The sequence below is a fragment of the Lepidochelys kempii genome, chromosome 14 (assembly GCF_965140265.1).
Source record: "Lepidochelys kempii isolate rLepKem1 chromosome 14, rLepKem1.hap2, whole genome shotgun sequence".
Taxonomy (NCBI): domain Eukaryota; kingdom Metazoa; phylum Chordata; order Testudines; family Cheloniidae; genus Lepidochelys; species Lepidochelys kempii.
In genome coordinates, this window is record NC_133269.1 from 2190996 (window position 1) to 2207659 (window position 16664).

The 16664-nt window shown below is 42.4% G+C and overlaps 1 protein-coding gene across 11 annotated transcripts in view; it reads left to right on the plus strand.

Annotated features, from left to right (window-relative positions):
* RNF213 (ring finger protein 213) overlaps nucleotides 1-16664 on the plus strand; it is a 94820-nt gene that overhangs the window by 22223 nt on the left and 55933 nt on the right. For 10 of the 11 annotated variants that reach the window (XM_073310522.1, XM_073310521.1, XM_073310516.1 and 7 more), the window contains 10 exons: nucleotides 888-1072; nucleotides 2563-2721; nucleotides 4407-4603; nucleotides 5368-5657; nucleotides 9609-9877; nucleotides 10910-11128; nucleotides 12470-12668; nucleotides 14460-14515; nucleotides 14785-14938; nucleotides 15636-15794. In XM_073310522.1, the coding sequence (XP_073166623.1) occupies nucleotides 888-1072; nucleotides 2563-2721; nucleotides 4407-4603; nucleotides 5368-5657; nucleotides 9609-9877; nucleotides 10910-11128; nucleotides 12470-12668; nucleotides 14460-14515; nucleotides 14785-14938; nucleotides 15636-15794 (1887 nt within the window). The remainder of the gene's footprint in view (nucleotides 1-887; nucleotides 1073-2562; nucleotides 2722-4406; nucleotides 4604-5367; nucleotides 5658-9608; nucleotides 9878-10909; nucleotides 11129-12469; nucleotides 12669-14459; nucleotides 14516-14784; nucleotides 14939-15635; nucleotides 15795-16664) is intronic. The other variant, XM_073310515.1, reaches the window with a different exon arrangement.

Genomic DNA, 16664 nt, shown 5'->3' on the forward strand with positions numbered 1-16664 from the left:
ATCTGTGAGCTTCCCTATTCACCTTTGGTTAGTTCCAGGATGGAAGAGTTGCCCTTAGTACAAGAATAACTATACTACAGCAGTCCAAGTGCCTCTCCATTGCTGGAGGATTTCCTTGGGGTTAAAAGTCTTATCCTCCCCTCTCCAAAGCCCCCCTTGGGTTCAGCTTTATCTCTGAGCAGAACTTTATTCAGTGAAATGAGATGTAATTTTCAGCATTGCTCTTGTCATTTTTGTCTCTGTTGTTAACGAAGCGTGTACAGCTGGTAAATGGCTCAGAATACCTGTCAGTTTTTTCCCCGTAGAACCTGAAAAACGCACTGTGTTGAACTTTATCTCGTGGTTCAGTCCCCCCGTCTCCCTCCATTCCCCAATCTCACACCAGTGCTCAGAACAATCCACACACTACAGAAATGCATATACATTGCCTATGTTGCTTCATTATGCCAGCTTTACATCTCCTCTGAATGTGGGGTTCAGTCCCAGAATGGACTGGTTGAATTGCAGATATTTTCTCTTCCTTTATACCCCCTCCTCCAGGAACCTGCAACATGGTGACTTCTGCCAGCCAACATTGGCGTTAGATTCCATGTAAAACCTGATCAGAGCAATCTTGCAGCTCTGGCTGTTAGACTGGTCAGAAGATTCACCCTCATCTCCTCTGGCCCTGTAGAGTGACGAACTGACCGGTCTTTGGAACTTAACCTAGCCCTGGTGCAGAACACTAAACACAGGCCCAACTGAATCAGTTTTGAATTGGTTTGTTTGACATGCAACATCTTACCTTAGATATCTCATGCCACCTTGAACAGATCTGGTTGGTTTCTATTAAAGTCATGTCTTTGAGGTGCACTGCTTTTGAGTCATTCTGTGCATTTGTGTCACAGAATATGGAAGGGGAAGCCAAAGGAGCCCCAAGAAAGGGGACACCTGAAGAAATGGAAAAGAAGACAAATCAAACAAAGGCAATTGAAGCTCCTAAAAAAGATTATGCATCAGCTGTTACAGGCAATAAGAAGGACAAGAAGCAGCAGAAAAATCAGGAAGCCAATGAAAATAGAATTAAGCCATGGTAGAGTATGCCCTCTTTTTTTTTAAAGCTGTTGAAAGTGATGCGGCTCAGCCAGTAGCGGGTACTGGGTAATTGTAGCTGGGTACTCTTCCATTTTAGCGTAGACTAGGCTTAAAATAAAAGCTTCCTAGTGTTTGAATTATTCACAACTTTGCAAGCCAAGTGGTTGATTTTTGTGTGGGGGGTTTTCTGCTTTTGCAGTTCAGTGGAGTTACGCTGAGGGGAGGGGTTCTCCTATTGGTGTAGGTGATCCTCTTCCGTGAGAGGCGGTAGCTAGGTCAACAGAAGGATTCTTTCATCAAACAAGCACTGTCTACATGGGGACTTAGGTCAGCTTAACTACCTTGCTCAGAGTGATGTAGTTGGGTCTGTCTAATTTTCTGTTGTAGACCAGCCCTTAGATTCAGTGAGGTGGAAAGATACGAGAAAGGAGGAACTACAGAGGAAGGGTTCTCTCACCAGCAGTGCTGAGATTACAGGGAGGAGGCAGTTGCTAGATGTGCAAGAAGGTAATTAGAGAGAGACAGAATCTATGACATAGGCGGGCAGTGGGTCCATGAAGAGAGTCGAAAATAAGCAGGGTAGTTTTTTCAAGTGGATTTTTCAATGAAACCAATAGGGACCCCGTGAAGTTGCTTGAGGTGTGATGTTCTGTGATCAGATTTCTTGGTACATGAAAAGGAGTGGGCAGTAGCATTATTCTTCACGTGCAAGAATCTGGAGAGCTGGGACTTGAGGTATCCAAATAGAAGGGATTGCAATTGTCAGGGTGAGAGTGGATGAAGACACTGGTGACTGTTTCCTTACAGGCAGTCAAAGCTGTGGCAAACAGCAACATTGTTGTGGTTTGGTGGTGGACAGATTGCAGAGAGCAGGAGATAAGGGAAAGAGAAATATGTCAGGGTCAAGAATGATGGAGAGCAACGTAGGGATATAGGAGGAATGAGAGTTTTTTGAGGGTGCTGCTTCATCAGAAGTGGTCTTACTGTATTTCATGGGAGCAATATTTTGCCTCCAAAATGTGGGTATATAATCGCTGATGTGTAATCCGAGGTTACGTCTCAGACCGTTTCCCATCAGACAGTGACTGGTTAGGTTACAGGAGTGTGTTCTCTGTCAATACCTGGCTATAGAAAATTTCTTATGCCTAATTTTTATCTTTGTATGTAATGTTCACTTTGCTAGGAGAATACTATGTATTGGCCTTCATATCTGGCCAGATGTTGAGGAGTTTGCACTGAAACTTATATTAATGCAGCTCATGGATATAAAGTCTGCTGCAGTTTCCACGGTATGCATCCGATGAAGTGAGCTGTAGCTCACGAAAGCTCATGCTCAAATAAATTGGTTAGTCTCTAAGGTGCCACAAGTACTCCTTTTCTTCTAGCTACAAATAAGTAAACAAACAGCTCTTTGCTCTCATGCATTCATTTTTTTTAAATTACACAAATATTTAAATAGTATTTTAACTTTATTTTCTCTGTCATTAGTCAGGTGAATCTTGGAGAGGGTGTCACAGTGTATTTCCATGCAATATTGTCTAAAGACTTTAAGCTAGATCCTAATCAGCATAAAGTGTTCATCAGGGCACAAGGCATTTCAGGATATTTGAATTGGGAGGATAACATCTGTGAGTTGACCTGCACAAAGTAAGTACTTTTCTGTAAGTTCCAACACTGCTTAATTTTAATTTAGGCCTCTTATTTTAACTACCTGCCTCACAATAACAAGAAAGCAACAGATACAGGTGTGGTATTTTGTCTCTGCCCTGGCTGTTGTAATTTTTCTTACACAGCCCTGTTTGGACTAGGAACAAAGGTACTTAGCTAATTCAACTTTTAAAATGCGGCACACCTTTAGATTTAGTGTAGAGACCGTTTAACATCTTCACAATCATGTTAGTTGGTGTTAAACTGTGTTTACGCTTGATGGGGATGTTTCAAGTCACATTAGCTGAATCACATTTGCTAACTTGACTTACAAAACACATCGTTTTTCTTAGTCTAGACAGGGCCTGTGATCTGTTATCTGAATAAGGCTTGGCAACATTCATGCAGGATAACATCAGGGCCTTGTCTCTTAAAATGTGGACCTAGGCTAATATTTCATTTAGTACTTTGGAAAGTATGTTGGTTTTTTTTTTTTTCTTTTTTCCTGCTTTGAACCTGCTGTGTGATTGTTTTATTTTCATGGAAGTGGGGCCTTTGAGCATGGTGAGACCAAAGCCATGTATGTATCATTATTATGGAGGCACCTGGTAGTGATTCTATATTTAAGGTCGCCTTTTAAAATGGCGATTAAAATATGGGGTTTTTCCTAAAAGGTAGGTGGCAAGTCAGTCTGGCATTTCAGTTAGTTAATTAGGTCCTTTGAATTTTCTAGGTAGTTTTTGTTTGGTTACCCATAGAGTTGCCAGCCTTCTGTCACCACCTTTAACCATCCTCCTGCACACAACCCTTTATTAAACTACCCTCTCACAACACAACCACCTAGTCGCCCCCTCCATCCCCCCATCTATGACTGCTAGTGTTATAGAAAAATAATGTAGGGGTGAGATGTGAAAGGGGCAGAGTTAAGGTTGTGGTAATGACAAGGTGTGTGCTTGTGTGTTGAAGAGCTCATGATATATACTGTTAAGTGCTTTATCTTTTCAGTTCTTTGTAAATTTGTATTGTATATGTGTGTGTGTGTGAGAGAGAGAGAACCCTAACTACTTCACAGTGATGTTTATCCTTTGTTTGTATGACTGCAGCTCCTAGGAGCCCTAGTCGGGGACCAGGACCCCAGTGTGCTAGGTGTTGTGCAAACACAGAACAAAAACATAGTCCCTGCCCCAGAGAGCTTGTATGTGTGTGTGGGAGCCACAGCTGAGGAGGGAGAGAAACCAGCACTATAGAATTTAAAAGAAATATGCTGATTATGGGTCAATCAAGAAGTATTTGCTAGGCGAGTGAATATGTTTATATACCTAAAATAAATCATAATAGCCCATTGGATGGTTGAGTGGTATCATAAAACTGCACTGTGCTCTGATGATATTTAGGCCCTCCTTTGGGAAAAGGGAGCAAATATGAACTGTCTATTTGTCGCATTTAATTTCTGTTGCTGGGTAGGGTGCTCATTGGCTGAATTCATAGTTGTGCCCTCCTCAGCTGTTTAGTTGGGTATTGGGGCAAAATATCAAACATATAACGAAGAGGGGGATCATTTTAAGTCTTTCCCCTCTTTTTAAAAATTGGCAGTTGGGGAGGATAGCAAGTGCTAGAGCAACCAGTGTCTGGCTTGCCTATTGTCCGAGCTTGCTGCCACTGTTAAGCTGTTTTGTATTGAACAGGGTCCTGGGAGAGCACGGACTCCTCATTGAGGGTTGTGTGACTATTTCCAAGGACAACATGAATAAACCACTTCCCTACAAATACTGTATTTCACGTGGCAAGAACAGAGAATATGAATTAATTTACAAACCTTGCCCGGAAGGAGTGGTTGTGAATCGCTTTTTACAAATACGATCTAATTATCTAAGCTCGGGAGGTAAGGTGATTTCCACAGTGTGTGACTGTTTAGTCTTCATCATGGGGAGGGATAGCTCAGTTTGAGCATTAGCCTGCTAAACCCAGGGTTGTGAGTTCAGTGCTTGAGGGGGCCATTTAGGGATCTGGGGCAAAAACTGGGGATGGGTCCTAGTTTGAGCAGGGGGTTGGACTAGATGACCTCCTGAGGTCCCTTCCAACCCTGAGATTCTATGAATAATTATGCATGTTTAGATACCTCGTATTTGCCAGACGATGCTGATGATAATCAGCCTTATCAGTGACACCCAGGCAAAAAATCCATGTGAGAAAGCTTGGGGTGTTGTGTAGAAATATGAAAGGACAGACTTTGATGAAATCATCAAACATAAATCATTTTATCTTTAATGCCCTCTGATTCACACATTTAACAACACGTATATCTGTATGTATGTCCTATTTATTGAAACGTAATTGCTAGTCAGTGCTGCTGCCTTTGAGGTGCCAACATTCCAATAAAAAGTTGTCACTCCAGATGTGACAGACTTGATTCCTGGAAGAGCTTAGAATCTAAATGGAGAAGTCAAAGAGAGGGTGGGAAGGGAAACACACACATAGAGGGGAAGTGACCTGTGGCCAAGCTGGGAACAGAACTCAGGCCTCCTTCATCCCACTCCATTGTCCCGTGCTGATCTGCTCCCAGGTATGTGAGGCAGCAGGGAAACTGCTTCTTGTCTTACAAGTTAAATGTGTTTAAAAAAAAAAATATTATTTTTTTTAAATTAGATTGGCATCAGTATGATGATATAGTATGCACTAGACCTCCTGATACTTTGGTGAGACGCTTTAAGAGTTGGGCTGGATGGGATGATCGGAAGAAAAATGTTGAGAGAGGGAAGCAGATAGCAGCAGAAATTATGCTAGAGACCATCTTCAGCATCCTCACCACATGGACCGACATCAACATGAAGAACTTTCTCCACCAGTTGCATCAGTTTTACATAGTCACTCAGAAGCCAATGGTGTATGAGGACGAGCCGAAGGAATGGGCATCGCTAGAGTTTGGAGAAAAGCAGGTATTCTAATTACGTTTGACAGTGTATTGGGAAAGAGGTTGAAATTCAGTTATTAAATATGCAATTTGAACTTTGCTGTTGAGATCCTTAGTCTGTTTTGCCTCCTCTGATGGAAGTAATGGATAATTTTCTGTTGTGTGATGGGGTGAGTTGTCTCCCTGAACTTTTGGCCTTAGTTGCAGTATGAGGTTTAGTGCACCAATACTTGCTCACCAAGTGGAGCCAGAGCATGGGGTGTGGTACTTGCTGGGATGGCTGTAATAATGTTGGTATTTAAATTATTATCACTGTGCACCTGAGTTAACACCCCACTGAGATAAGCCGTACGGCTCCTATCTCAGAGCTGTTGTTCCAGGCTCTTTGTAGACTTGGACATCTCTGTGTCGATTACACTTGACTCATGTTTGTGCGGTCATCTTTGCAATTGAAACAGCTAGATTTTTTTTTTTTAATTAAATTTTGAGATCTTGAGCACAAGATATTGGCTTCAGAGAGGTGCCAGGATTGCATATAGACATGTTCTGGCTGTTTCCTGAGTAAAAATATTGGTAAACAATTTTTTAAAAGTCTTTGCTACCATATCTTTCTTTGGCACAGTAGATTTTCTCTGTGCTTATTTCTAGTCCAAGCCTGACCCACTCTGGGTTATGAGGATATTGTATCCTGAGTTCTCACATCGGACTGAGCTAGATTAGTCTGGATTCCTTCTGGACTCCATAATCTGCCACCAGGAGTCTTCACAGAATACTTCACCATCTCTTTAGGGTTTAGAGCTCTCCCTCCACAGATCTTCCAGATAAGGAAGGTGGATGAGGTGGGAGTCCAGGCTCTAACCAAGTATCTTAACTTACTTTTTCTGGTGAGTTAGGAAAGTGATGGTTTTAAAATTACTTTTTTCTTCCACCATTCACCTGTCTTTGGGATCCCTTCCCCATCTGAGGCCTAATCCAAAAGCCACTTGAGTAAATGGAAAGAATCATTTATTTGAAATGGACTTTGGGTCAAGTCTGTATTCCCTTTTTATTCTTTCCCCCTAATAAAAGGGCTAGATGTGGGTGGCTTTCTTTAGAGCTTAGCAATGCTCTTCCATTTTGTGTCAGAGAGAGGGTTGGTAGATAACAATTCCTCTCACTGAACGTGCTGCCTAAGCTGCATTTTTAAAAAATCAAATATGTACACTTATCCTAAAGGCAGACCAAGGCTTGAAGGGTTTATCCATGCCCAGTGAAGCAATATTTCAAGTCAGACTTGAGGGCCTGGTATTAAATGAGGATATTGATATAACAGGCATCACGGAAACTTGGTGGAATGATGACAATCAATGGGACACAGTATACCAGGATGCAAAGTATATAGGAATAATCGAGCAGGTTGGTCTGGTCAGGGTGTTACACTATATGTGAAAGAGAGCGCAGAGTCAAATATAGTAAAAATCTTAAATGAATCAAACTGTTCTATAGATTCTCTATGGATAGAAATTCCAGGGTTGAATAGCAAGAGAAGAGCAACAGCAATATACTAGCGACCACTTGACCAGGATGGAGACAATGATTGTGAAATGTTCAGGGAGATTAGAGGGGCTACAGAAACAGAAAACCCAATAATAATGGGTTTATTATGATATCGCCATATTGACTGGGACTATGTCCCTTCTGGAAGGGATGCAGAGATAAAATTTCTAGACACCATTAATGACGGCTTCTTAGAGCAGCTAGTCCTGGAACCCTCAAGGGGAGAGGCAATTCTTGATTTAGTCCTAAGTGGCGCACAGTGTCTGGTCCAAGATCTGACTATAACTGAACCACTTGTAATAGCGAGCACAATGTAATTAAATTTAACATCCTTGTAGGGGGGGAAATACCAAAGAAACCCACCACAGTAGCATTTAACTTCAGAAAGGGGAACTACACAAAAAGGAGGAAGCTAGTTAAATGGAAATGAAAAAGAATAGTCACAAGAGTGAGATGCCTGCAGGCTGGATGGAAACTTTTTAAAAATACCATAATAGAGGCTCAAACTATATGCCTACTCCAAATGAAAAAAACTGTAAGAGGACCAAAAAAATGCCACCATGGCTAAGCAACAAAGTGAAAGAGGTGCTTAGAGACAAAAAGGCATCCTTTAAAAATTAGAAGTCAAATTTTACTGCAGAAAATAGAAAGGAGTATAAACTCGGGCAAGTCAAGTGTAAAAATATAATTAAGCCGGCCAAAAAAGAATTTGAAGAGCACTAGCAAAAGATACTAAGGCCTGATCTATACTACACAGTCAGCTTGGCATAAGGCAGCTTACATCAACCTGATTATGTCAGTGGGCGCGCTACAGCCTTGTCTTGCTGATGTAAGTGCCCTACTACACCAATGTAACTCCACCTCCCTGAGAGGCGTAGGGCTTATGTTGGTGTAGTTTGTGTTGACAAGACAGCCAACAGCTGATCTGTCTATTTCACAGCTTCATGTCAGAGCACAGCTGCCCCCAGCTCCCCACTTCCAGCCAAGCTGCTGCCCAGAAGCTCCCCACTCAGGGAGCCGAGAAGCCCAGGCAGCCGCTCCCGGTTGGGAGCGGGTAGGTGAGAGCTGGGGGGTGGAGACAGCTGGGCTCCCAGTGGGCAGCTGCGCAGAGGGCTCTCAGCACCCTAGACTGCCCACCTTCAGTTGGTGAGGATGCGCACGACCGTCCGAAGGAGGGTAGTGTGGACATCAGCCACCACAGTAATTACTGTGGTGGCTGTAAATTAACCTAACGTAGGTTGACTTAGGGCTGTAGTGTAGACCTGCCCTAATGCAAACAGCAAAGTGTGTGTTGTTTTTTTAAGTACATCAGAAGCAGGTGATCCAGTGGTTTTAGTGTATTTGGACCTTCAAGAAGTCTTTGACAAGGTTCCACACCAAAGGCATTTAAGCAAAATAAACAGTCATGGGATAAGAAGGAAGGTCCTCTCACTGATAGTAATTGGTTAAAAATACTAAACACAGGGTAGGAATAAGAACGGCCACACTGGGTCAGACCAAAGCTCCATCTAGCCCAGTGTCCTGTTGGCCAACAGTGGCCAGTGCCAGGTGCCCCAGAGGGAATGAACAGAACAGGGAATCATCAAGTGATCTATCCCCTGTCGCCCATTCCCAGCTTCCAGAAAACAGAGGCTAGGGACACCAGCCCTGCCTATCCTGGCTAATAGCCATTGATGGACCTATCATCTATGAATTTATCTAGTTCTTTTTTGAACCCTGTTATAGTCTTGGCCTTCACAACATCCTCTGACAAGGAGTTCCACAGGTTGATTGTGTGTTGTGTGAAAAAAATACTTCCTTTTGTGTGTTTTTAAACCTGCTGCTGTATAACTGGGTTCAAAAAAGAATTTGATAAGTTCGTGGAGCATAAGTACATTAACGACTATTAGCGAAGATGATTAGGGATGCAGCCCTATGTCTGGGTGTTCCTAAACTTCTGACTGCCAGAACTGGGACTGGAAAACGGGATGGATCACTCAATAATTGCCCTGTTCTGTTCATCCTTCGGAAGCATCTGGCGCTGGATACTGTTGAAAGAGAGGATACGGGGCTAGAGGGACCATTGATCTGATCTAGTATGGCCATTCTTCTGCTCTTGGACATAGAAACTTTGAAGTGGTGCCTTTAGGAGCAACAGACTCTGGAAGGTTCAGTTCTGGTGGTGTGGAAGATGGCTTTATCTAACCCATGTCACTTCGTCATCAATCTACAATGGTCAGGCATGAAAATCCAAACATGCCTTTCTAGCGTCATAAGCAGCAATAAACAAACCTTTGCCCTGCAATAAGACAGTCATCATTGATACCATTGGATACCGTTCTGATAGCTATCTGAGGAATAGTGGGAAAGAGATAGTGATGACCCCTTTTTAGGGGAAAAAAAAAACTTGATCAATGCAGTTGGATTATGTGCCTTTTTAACCCCTTTCCCTTTGTTTTAGGTGAAGGAGTTACTGGTGGACTACTTGAGAAAAGTAGCTCAGCCATTTCTTGATCGGAACAGTGCTAACGCTCCGCCCAAGGATGTGACAGTGAAGAGCCGGTTGGGACTAGGGCTGATCAGTGTTGTATTGGGTGAACACTATGGACTTCCAACAAACAAAGAGGATCTGAGTCGAGTATGCAGCCTTCTGTGTTTGGAGCAGAAGCCACAAGAAATCCTACTCCAGGAAATGAATCATAATAAGGCAGTGTTTTCAGTGGTTTCTTAGTAGGTATTTTATTAGTTTTGGGGTGTGTAAGGTGAGGGTGTAGCATTTAGTGGATGTGTGGAATGACTAAACTTATGAAAATACTTTTAAGCAGAGGCAGCCTTTAACTATGTATATTCGTCTTGCACTTTTCTTATCTGGATTGGATGGAACTGAAGTGTGTATCAGTCAGCCAGGTATGCAGAACAGTCATGCTGTGGTATTTTTAATAAAAACAGAAACTAGCTTGCTAATTCCCTCAGAGTTTTTTTAAATCCTCTCATTCATTTGGCATGGGGCTTTTTTGTGTGTGGAAGATGTTTTGGGGGCTTGAGGAAGTTGGAGAGGGAAGATCTGAGATAGAGTGGCTATATGCATTGATAACCACAATGGCATGCCCAACTCCCAAATCCACCCAGAGTTTGGTTGCAGGCTGGAGGAAATTTGGCACAGACTAAAATCATTTTACAGATGGCCTGAAGATGGTGTGGAAGTTTGTTTATTTACCATCTGATTACATTCTCGGGTGCTGTATTCTCCCTCTTCCCATTTCTCAGCATTTGTTGTCTGTGAAAGTCCTTTGATGATTAGTTGAAAGACTCATTTATTTCTTCTTAACTGCCTTCTGCAGAATGGTATACTCAACCACTGTCTTCAGACATTTCCCTCTAAGGAACACGCTTTCCCAGTGCCTTCAAGCTGGCACTTACTGTATGAGATGTTTCAAATAGTTATAGTGATCACAGATGTGTGTAGTAAAACCTTGCCTCTGTTTTTCAGTTGTAATATTGGGACAGGAGGCATCAGTTTCCACAACTGTAGTCCTATCAGCAGATTTTGTGAAGTGAGAGACAAGGTTACAGCTGCTTTCTAGTTCTTCACTTGTACGCCCCTTCTGAGGAGGTGGTTGCAAGCTGCTGTAATAAAATGTCATTTGTAAATATGTACTTGCTCAGGCAGCACCCCTGAGATTTTTACTTTTGTGCCCAAAACTGTGTGACAAACATATTTACTAGCCATTCCTAACATGGATGATCTCTTATCCATTCTAGCATGAAACAGTACTTGAGCCGCTTGTGCCAGAGATGCATCGATGAGCAAGTTGACCAATGGGTGTGTATCCTCCCTGTTCTGCACTTTTTCACTCCTTCCTTTGACTCTGATGAAGGCATGATGGTGGATAGTCACCTTAAATCTGAAGAGATCTGGGCAGGACTGGAAGGTCTTCTATTCTTTGAGTTCAGGAAGAAACAGGAGGAGTCTTATAAAAAGTGAGTTTTCCAGAGTTACTTAGTTTTTGAAGTGCTTTATAACTGATGATGTCCCCGTTGCTTAAAAGTCTTGGCTGCTTAGCTCAGTTAGCTAAACAATATACTACATCACCATTGGTGGTTTGGGGTATATGAATACATCTTTTATTCTTATTAATGTTTTAGGCTGAAAGTCCACGAGTGCACCTTACCATATGGGGAATATAGAAGAAGGCAGAGTATCCGCATTGCGTGCATGCGTTGAACTGAATGCTGTAAGCTTGGTGACTGTGATATGTAATCGTGCATGTGTGGAGAAATCCCGATTTTTTCCTAGGTTCTTCTGTCAAGGTTGCTTTAAATCTCATGTGACCGAAACATAACCCATTAGACAGATGTCTTAATTTCTCAAAGGATTTCTTTCTTAGTGCTTAACTCAAGCATCACAAATGTACATTCTTAACAATTTCAGATACTTTTTGATGAGCTCTAATTAAATAAAGAGGCTTAAAAGAAAGAAAACGGTGCATGAGTCATTATGACGTGTAAGATGTTGAATGTAGCTGCAGTGCATGCTGGAATTATGTGTTTTCTGGGGTTTTTTTAGTGCTGCGAGCAAAAGCATGGTGTCTTACGGTGCGTAGTAGTGTAAAGAGGCTGCTGCTGATGTGAAATCTCCAAGGAAGGGCAGGAGGAGCTGCACTCCATGCTGTCAAGGGGATGAACATGGCACTATCCCTGTTAAATTGAGTGCCATAGTGGTCAATCCAGGCTCTGAGCAGACTTTCCCTGCTTGTGTGAAAAGTTAAATGCTGTTTAAAATGTCTTTCATGTAAACCACTAGTAGCCAGATTCTGTCTCCCGCTCCCTCCTTTGGGCCCTTTATATTGCTCTAGTGCAATAAAGGAGTGAGAAGGGCCCCCAAGGGAATTCCTTGGTGCGGGAGCAATATGGGACTGATATATGCAGCCCAGGGCTGCAGTCCTTTTTCAGCTCCCAGCATAGGGGTGTTGCAAGAGTGGGAGCAGGGAATGGCTGGAGCGTTCTGTGCTCCAGCAGTTCTGGGCTGTGGAGCAGCCCATAAGCATTCAATAAGGCTGCCATAAGTTAGAGCAGTTTCCCAGGGTCCCAGCGCAGAATCTGGCCCAAATATAAAAGCACCTATTTTTGGAGAGAGAGAGAGTGTGTGTGTATGTTTATGAATAGTATGTCCTTTTAATTCTCCCTGACATCAGGTTTGAATACAGATGGCACCAGAGTCCAAAGGAGATGTCTCTTTTTGTTAGTTTTTCCGTGTTCTGTCCCAGTCTTCTGTATAATTCACAGCCCTCCTCCCCCATTTTTCTTTTTCTTTCTGTTCAGCAGGGCCCTACTGCAGCTGATGAAAGGAAAGAAGCACTTGATAGAAGTAGACAGAACACTGGTCAGGTCGTGGATCAGCTTGCTGCCTCTGCAGGACTTGGCAGAATTTTTGACTGATTTATCTGTTGAGCTGTTGGACTGTCTTCTAGGAATTTATCACAGGTTGCAGAACACCAAGATTACATTGCGCAGTTCGGAGGTTTGTCTTCTGACTATTTTAACCAAGTAATGGTAAAATCAATTGTCTCAGTGAGAGTTGGGTGCCTAACCTGTTTAGGAGCTTTTGAAAATCTCACTAGGCAGCTATTTTCAACTTTTGGCACCTAAATATCTTTGAAAATCTGCCCCAACTGCTTTATTGGGAGTCATTTCTGGCTTATATGGACTGGGACATAAAAGGGTTGGAGAACATTATTTTCTTAAAGTATTGAATTTCCCCTCCAGGCCTTATGATTTGAATTGGGTACTGAGAATCTAGCTGGTGTGTGGAACAAATCAATTTTTGATATATTATTCTGCATCTGTCTGAAAAATGTTGACCTGTAGTTCAAATGGATATATGTTGCTCACTGTAAGATTGGTAATTTTTGCATTTGACATGCCACCTTTTGGTGTGTGGTTTTTATTTATTTATTTATTTTTATTCCATGTCAGTACTGATTACAGTAGATCTGTATTCATATAAAACAGGACAGTGGATAAGCTAGTGTAGAAAACTTACATTTACAGATGTAAATGATGCATTGTTTATGCAAATCTATTTAGCCTTGGCAGAAATCATAATAAGCTGGACCTTCTCTGGAGTTGCAAAATGACTGAGAATATGGCTGCAATTTGTGAATATTAATTTGCAGGATTTTTAAAAATGATTGTTGCAGCCAGTGAAGTTAGGGATAGTACTATGTACAACTTTTCATTTCGTAGTTCTCAGAATGCTTTGCAGGTGGGGAAACTGAGGCACGGAGAGGGGGAAATGATAAAAGTTTCTAAAAACCTGACTTTTGAGGAAAATTTTAAAAACTGAGTATGTTTAGCCTTGAGAAAAGAAGACTGAGGAACAACTTGATGATAGTCTTCCAATATGTCAAGGGCTGTTATAAAGAGGACAGTGCTCAATTATTTTCCATGTCCACTGAAGGTAGGACAAGTAGTTTTGGGCTTAATCTGCAGCAAGGGAGATATGGGTTTGATATTAGGAAAAACTTGCTAACTATAAGGGCAATTGAGCTCTGGAACAGGCTCCCAAGGGGGGCTGTGGAGTCCCTGTCATTGGAACTTTAAAACCAAGTTGGACAGACCCCTGTCAGGGATGGTCTAGGTGTTCTTGGTCCTGCCACAGTGCAAGGGGCTGGACTCGATGACTTCCTGAGGTCCCTCCCAGCCCTACATTTCTATGATTCTATTCTATGAAGTGACTTGTCCAAGGTCAGCCAGCAGGCCAGGGGCAGAACCAGCAATGGAATCAGGTCTCTGCAGTCCCAGTCTAGTGCTCTAACCTCTAGGCCATAATGCCTCGGGGACATTCCTGCCCCTGCTATGTAATTCAGAGGAAAAGATGAAGTTTATTGTCACACATTTGAAAAGGTTAATGAAAACTGCTGAATCTACTTCTTCCTCCTGTTGGATTTACCTTATGGGTGTAATCCAAAAGTCAGGGGCCAACATTTTCAGAAGTGATGATTAATCTTTGGTGGCTCAGTTTTTGTATGCTGAACATGAAAAACCTAAAGGAACCTGGTTTGCAGAAGGTGGATGTTTAGAATGTTCTGAAAACCAGGCCCCTCCAAGGTTTCTGAAATTGGGCACTAGTGATTACTGAAAATCCCACCAGGATTTTTAATGTTATGTATTGTGTCCGTGATAATTTGGATTAAAATTAAGCCCTTAAACCTATATGTTTTCTCTATATTTTCTGCGTTTACAGTTGTCTGGGCCAATTTTAGGACAATTGCTAGTGCTGTGGTTTAATTTTTGTGTCTTGCTTTCGCAGATGATAGAGAAACTTTTAGAAACGCTGTTGCATGTCCTGGATCGTAATCAGCACAGGTAAATGAAAGGCTTCAATACACTCTTCTTAAAGCCTAATTCCCCTTTTGTCTTTGAACTATGCCTCGCCTGCGAAGTGAGGTTCTATCTGGAACAGTTTAGCTCTCTGACCTAACCGTAAGTTGCCCATAAAACCCCCTGGTTCTTTTGATTTTTTTTTTTTTAAATTCTCCTTCTCTTTTGATAACCTGAAAGGATTTGAAATGTCCTTGTGCTTCAGAAATACTACACTGAGAAATTTGTTTCATTTCTTTATTCTCCTTAATTAGGATGCTGCAAGTGAACTCTTGGAAATCCTGCTTGCATATCTGCCTAAAACTTCATCAGATGATTTGCCTGAGAACAAAAGAGTTAAAATATTACAAGTTACCTGCTACTAATGCTGAGATCATTTCAAGGATTTCTAGATTAGAACCTTTGGATGTGAGTGCTAGATAAATAATAGTATTTGTTGTTTAGAATAGATGTGGGACGGTGACTGTATTTTTATATTGTTTTCTAGAGCTCATTTTGATTGATGTAAATTGTCTCTACTAAAAAAAAGCCCAAAACCTGTAACAAAACTGCTTTCCAGAATGACACACGACCATGTAATTACTTTGATTCTTCTGACCTTTTCAAAATAGTACCTGTTCTTCTGAGATCCAGCTGCATAATTTTGTTTTTGAAGTATAAACTACTTTATTTAGGGTCTAGTTTTATACTTCTGTAGCTTTTTTCTCTAAAATATCACTTTCTAACCTGCCTTGTGATCCATATCACTTCACTATATAGATGTTCATACAGTTTATTTTTATGTCGCTTTATGAGCCTTGGTTTCATTCTCCCAGTCTAGTTGGGGACATTGCAGAGGTAGTCTCATAGTGTGATTTCCTTTTCACTTTTTCTCCCCATCCCATGCTGTCACCTAAGTTCCGTCAGGCCAAGGAAGGAGACCAGTGAGCACTCTCGAACGTGGATCTTCCAATCCTCCTCTCTCTTGTACTCCACAAGCAACAGGGTTTTGTTGCTTGGGTGGTGCTTTAAAGCGTTATGTTTTAGACCTATAATGCATTATGTTTAAACCAGAGGTATATTGCTCTGCTGCTTAGAATAGTTTTTTTTCTTTCCTGTATAACAGGGTTCAAGAGACAAAACCATGCAGAAGATTCCAGTGATAGAAGTGCTCCAAAGAGCTCTGTCAGCCACCAGAAACTGGTTTCGGGAGGTGTTAAAGCAGTACTTACTGCAAGGACATACCGATTCATTTGTGACATTCAGGTTTCCTGATGAACTTACGGTTTGTGTTCTTGAATGTAGCACTTTGGTACATCCCTCCCTAGACGACACATTGGGTTACGCTGGTTAGTTACACCAACTTTTTGGTGGGTGCGACTGGTGCATCATTGAGAGGGTATAGAGCAGTGGCATCCAAACTTTTCAGCCTGAGGGCTGAAGGTATGCTTTCAGAAATGTCAAGGGGCACCAATCAGTACCTGGGGCCAGATTCTGTCCTTGGTGCACTCAGTACTGCTCCAGGAAGCAAAAGCTACCCACAATTAGCCCAGATGGGAATCCCTCTGGCATGAGGGAATTCTCTGGTCACAGAGCCAGTTTGATCTGCTTCCTGCCTCTCCTCAGAAGAGGCGTGTCTGAGGCAGGGAGAAGGAGAAGCTAGACTGTGTTGTGCTCTGGCTATCCTCAGGTGGCTTATGGTGTCTAGGGAACGCTTGTCCGCTGGCACAGGTTAGAGCAGCTCCCCACGCTTCCCTAACCGGAGCTGTGGCAGAGAATTGGGAAGTTGTAACTGGGTGCTGCTTTGGTTTCTCTTCTTCCCCTCTCCTGGGCTGTCCTGAGTGGCTCTGTGGGAGAGGGCAGCCATGCTGGGTGCTCTCTAGCCTCTTTCAAAACTATTCAAGCTCCTATCTTGCTCTCTTGGGGCATCCCACAGCCTTTCAGGTGAACAAACAACAAAGCAACAAGTTACAGCCCCCTGATTTTTTGCCCTTGACAACAGTCAGCTTCAGCTACAGTAGGGAAGGGACAGTAGCTGTTCAGAACACGCCTGGCTCCCACCAGAGCTGTTTCTGCAGCTTCAGGAGAAGTAGGGCTCCCTGCCTCCTCCGTGCTGTGATGAGACTGACTCAGACTCTTATGTTTAAAAATGGTA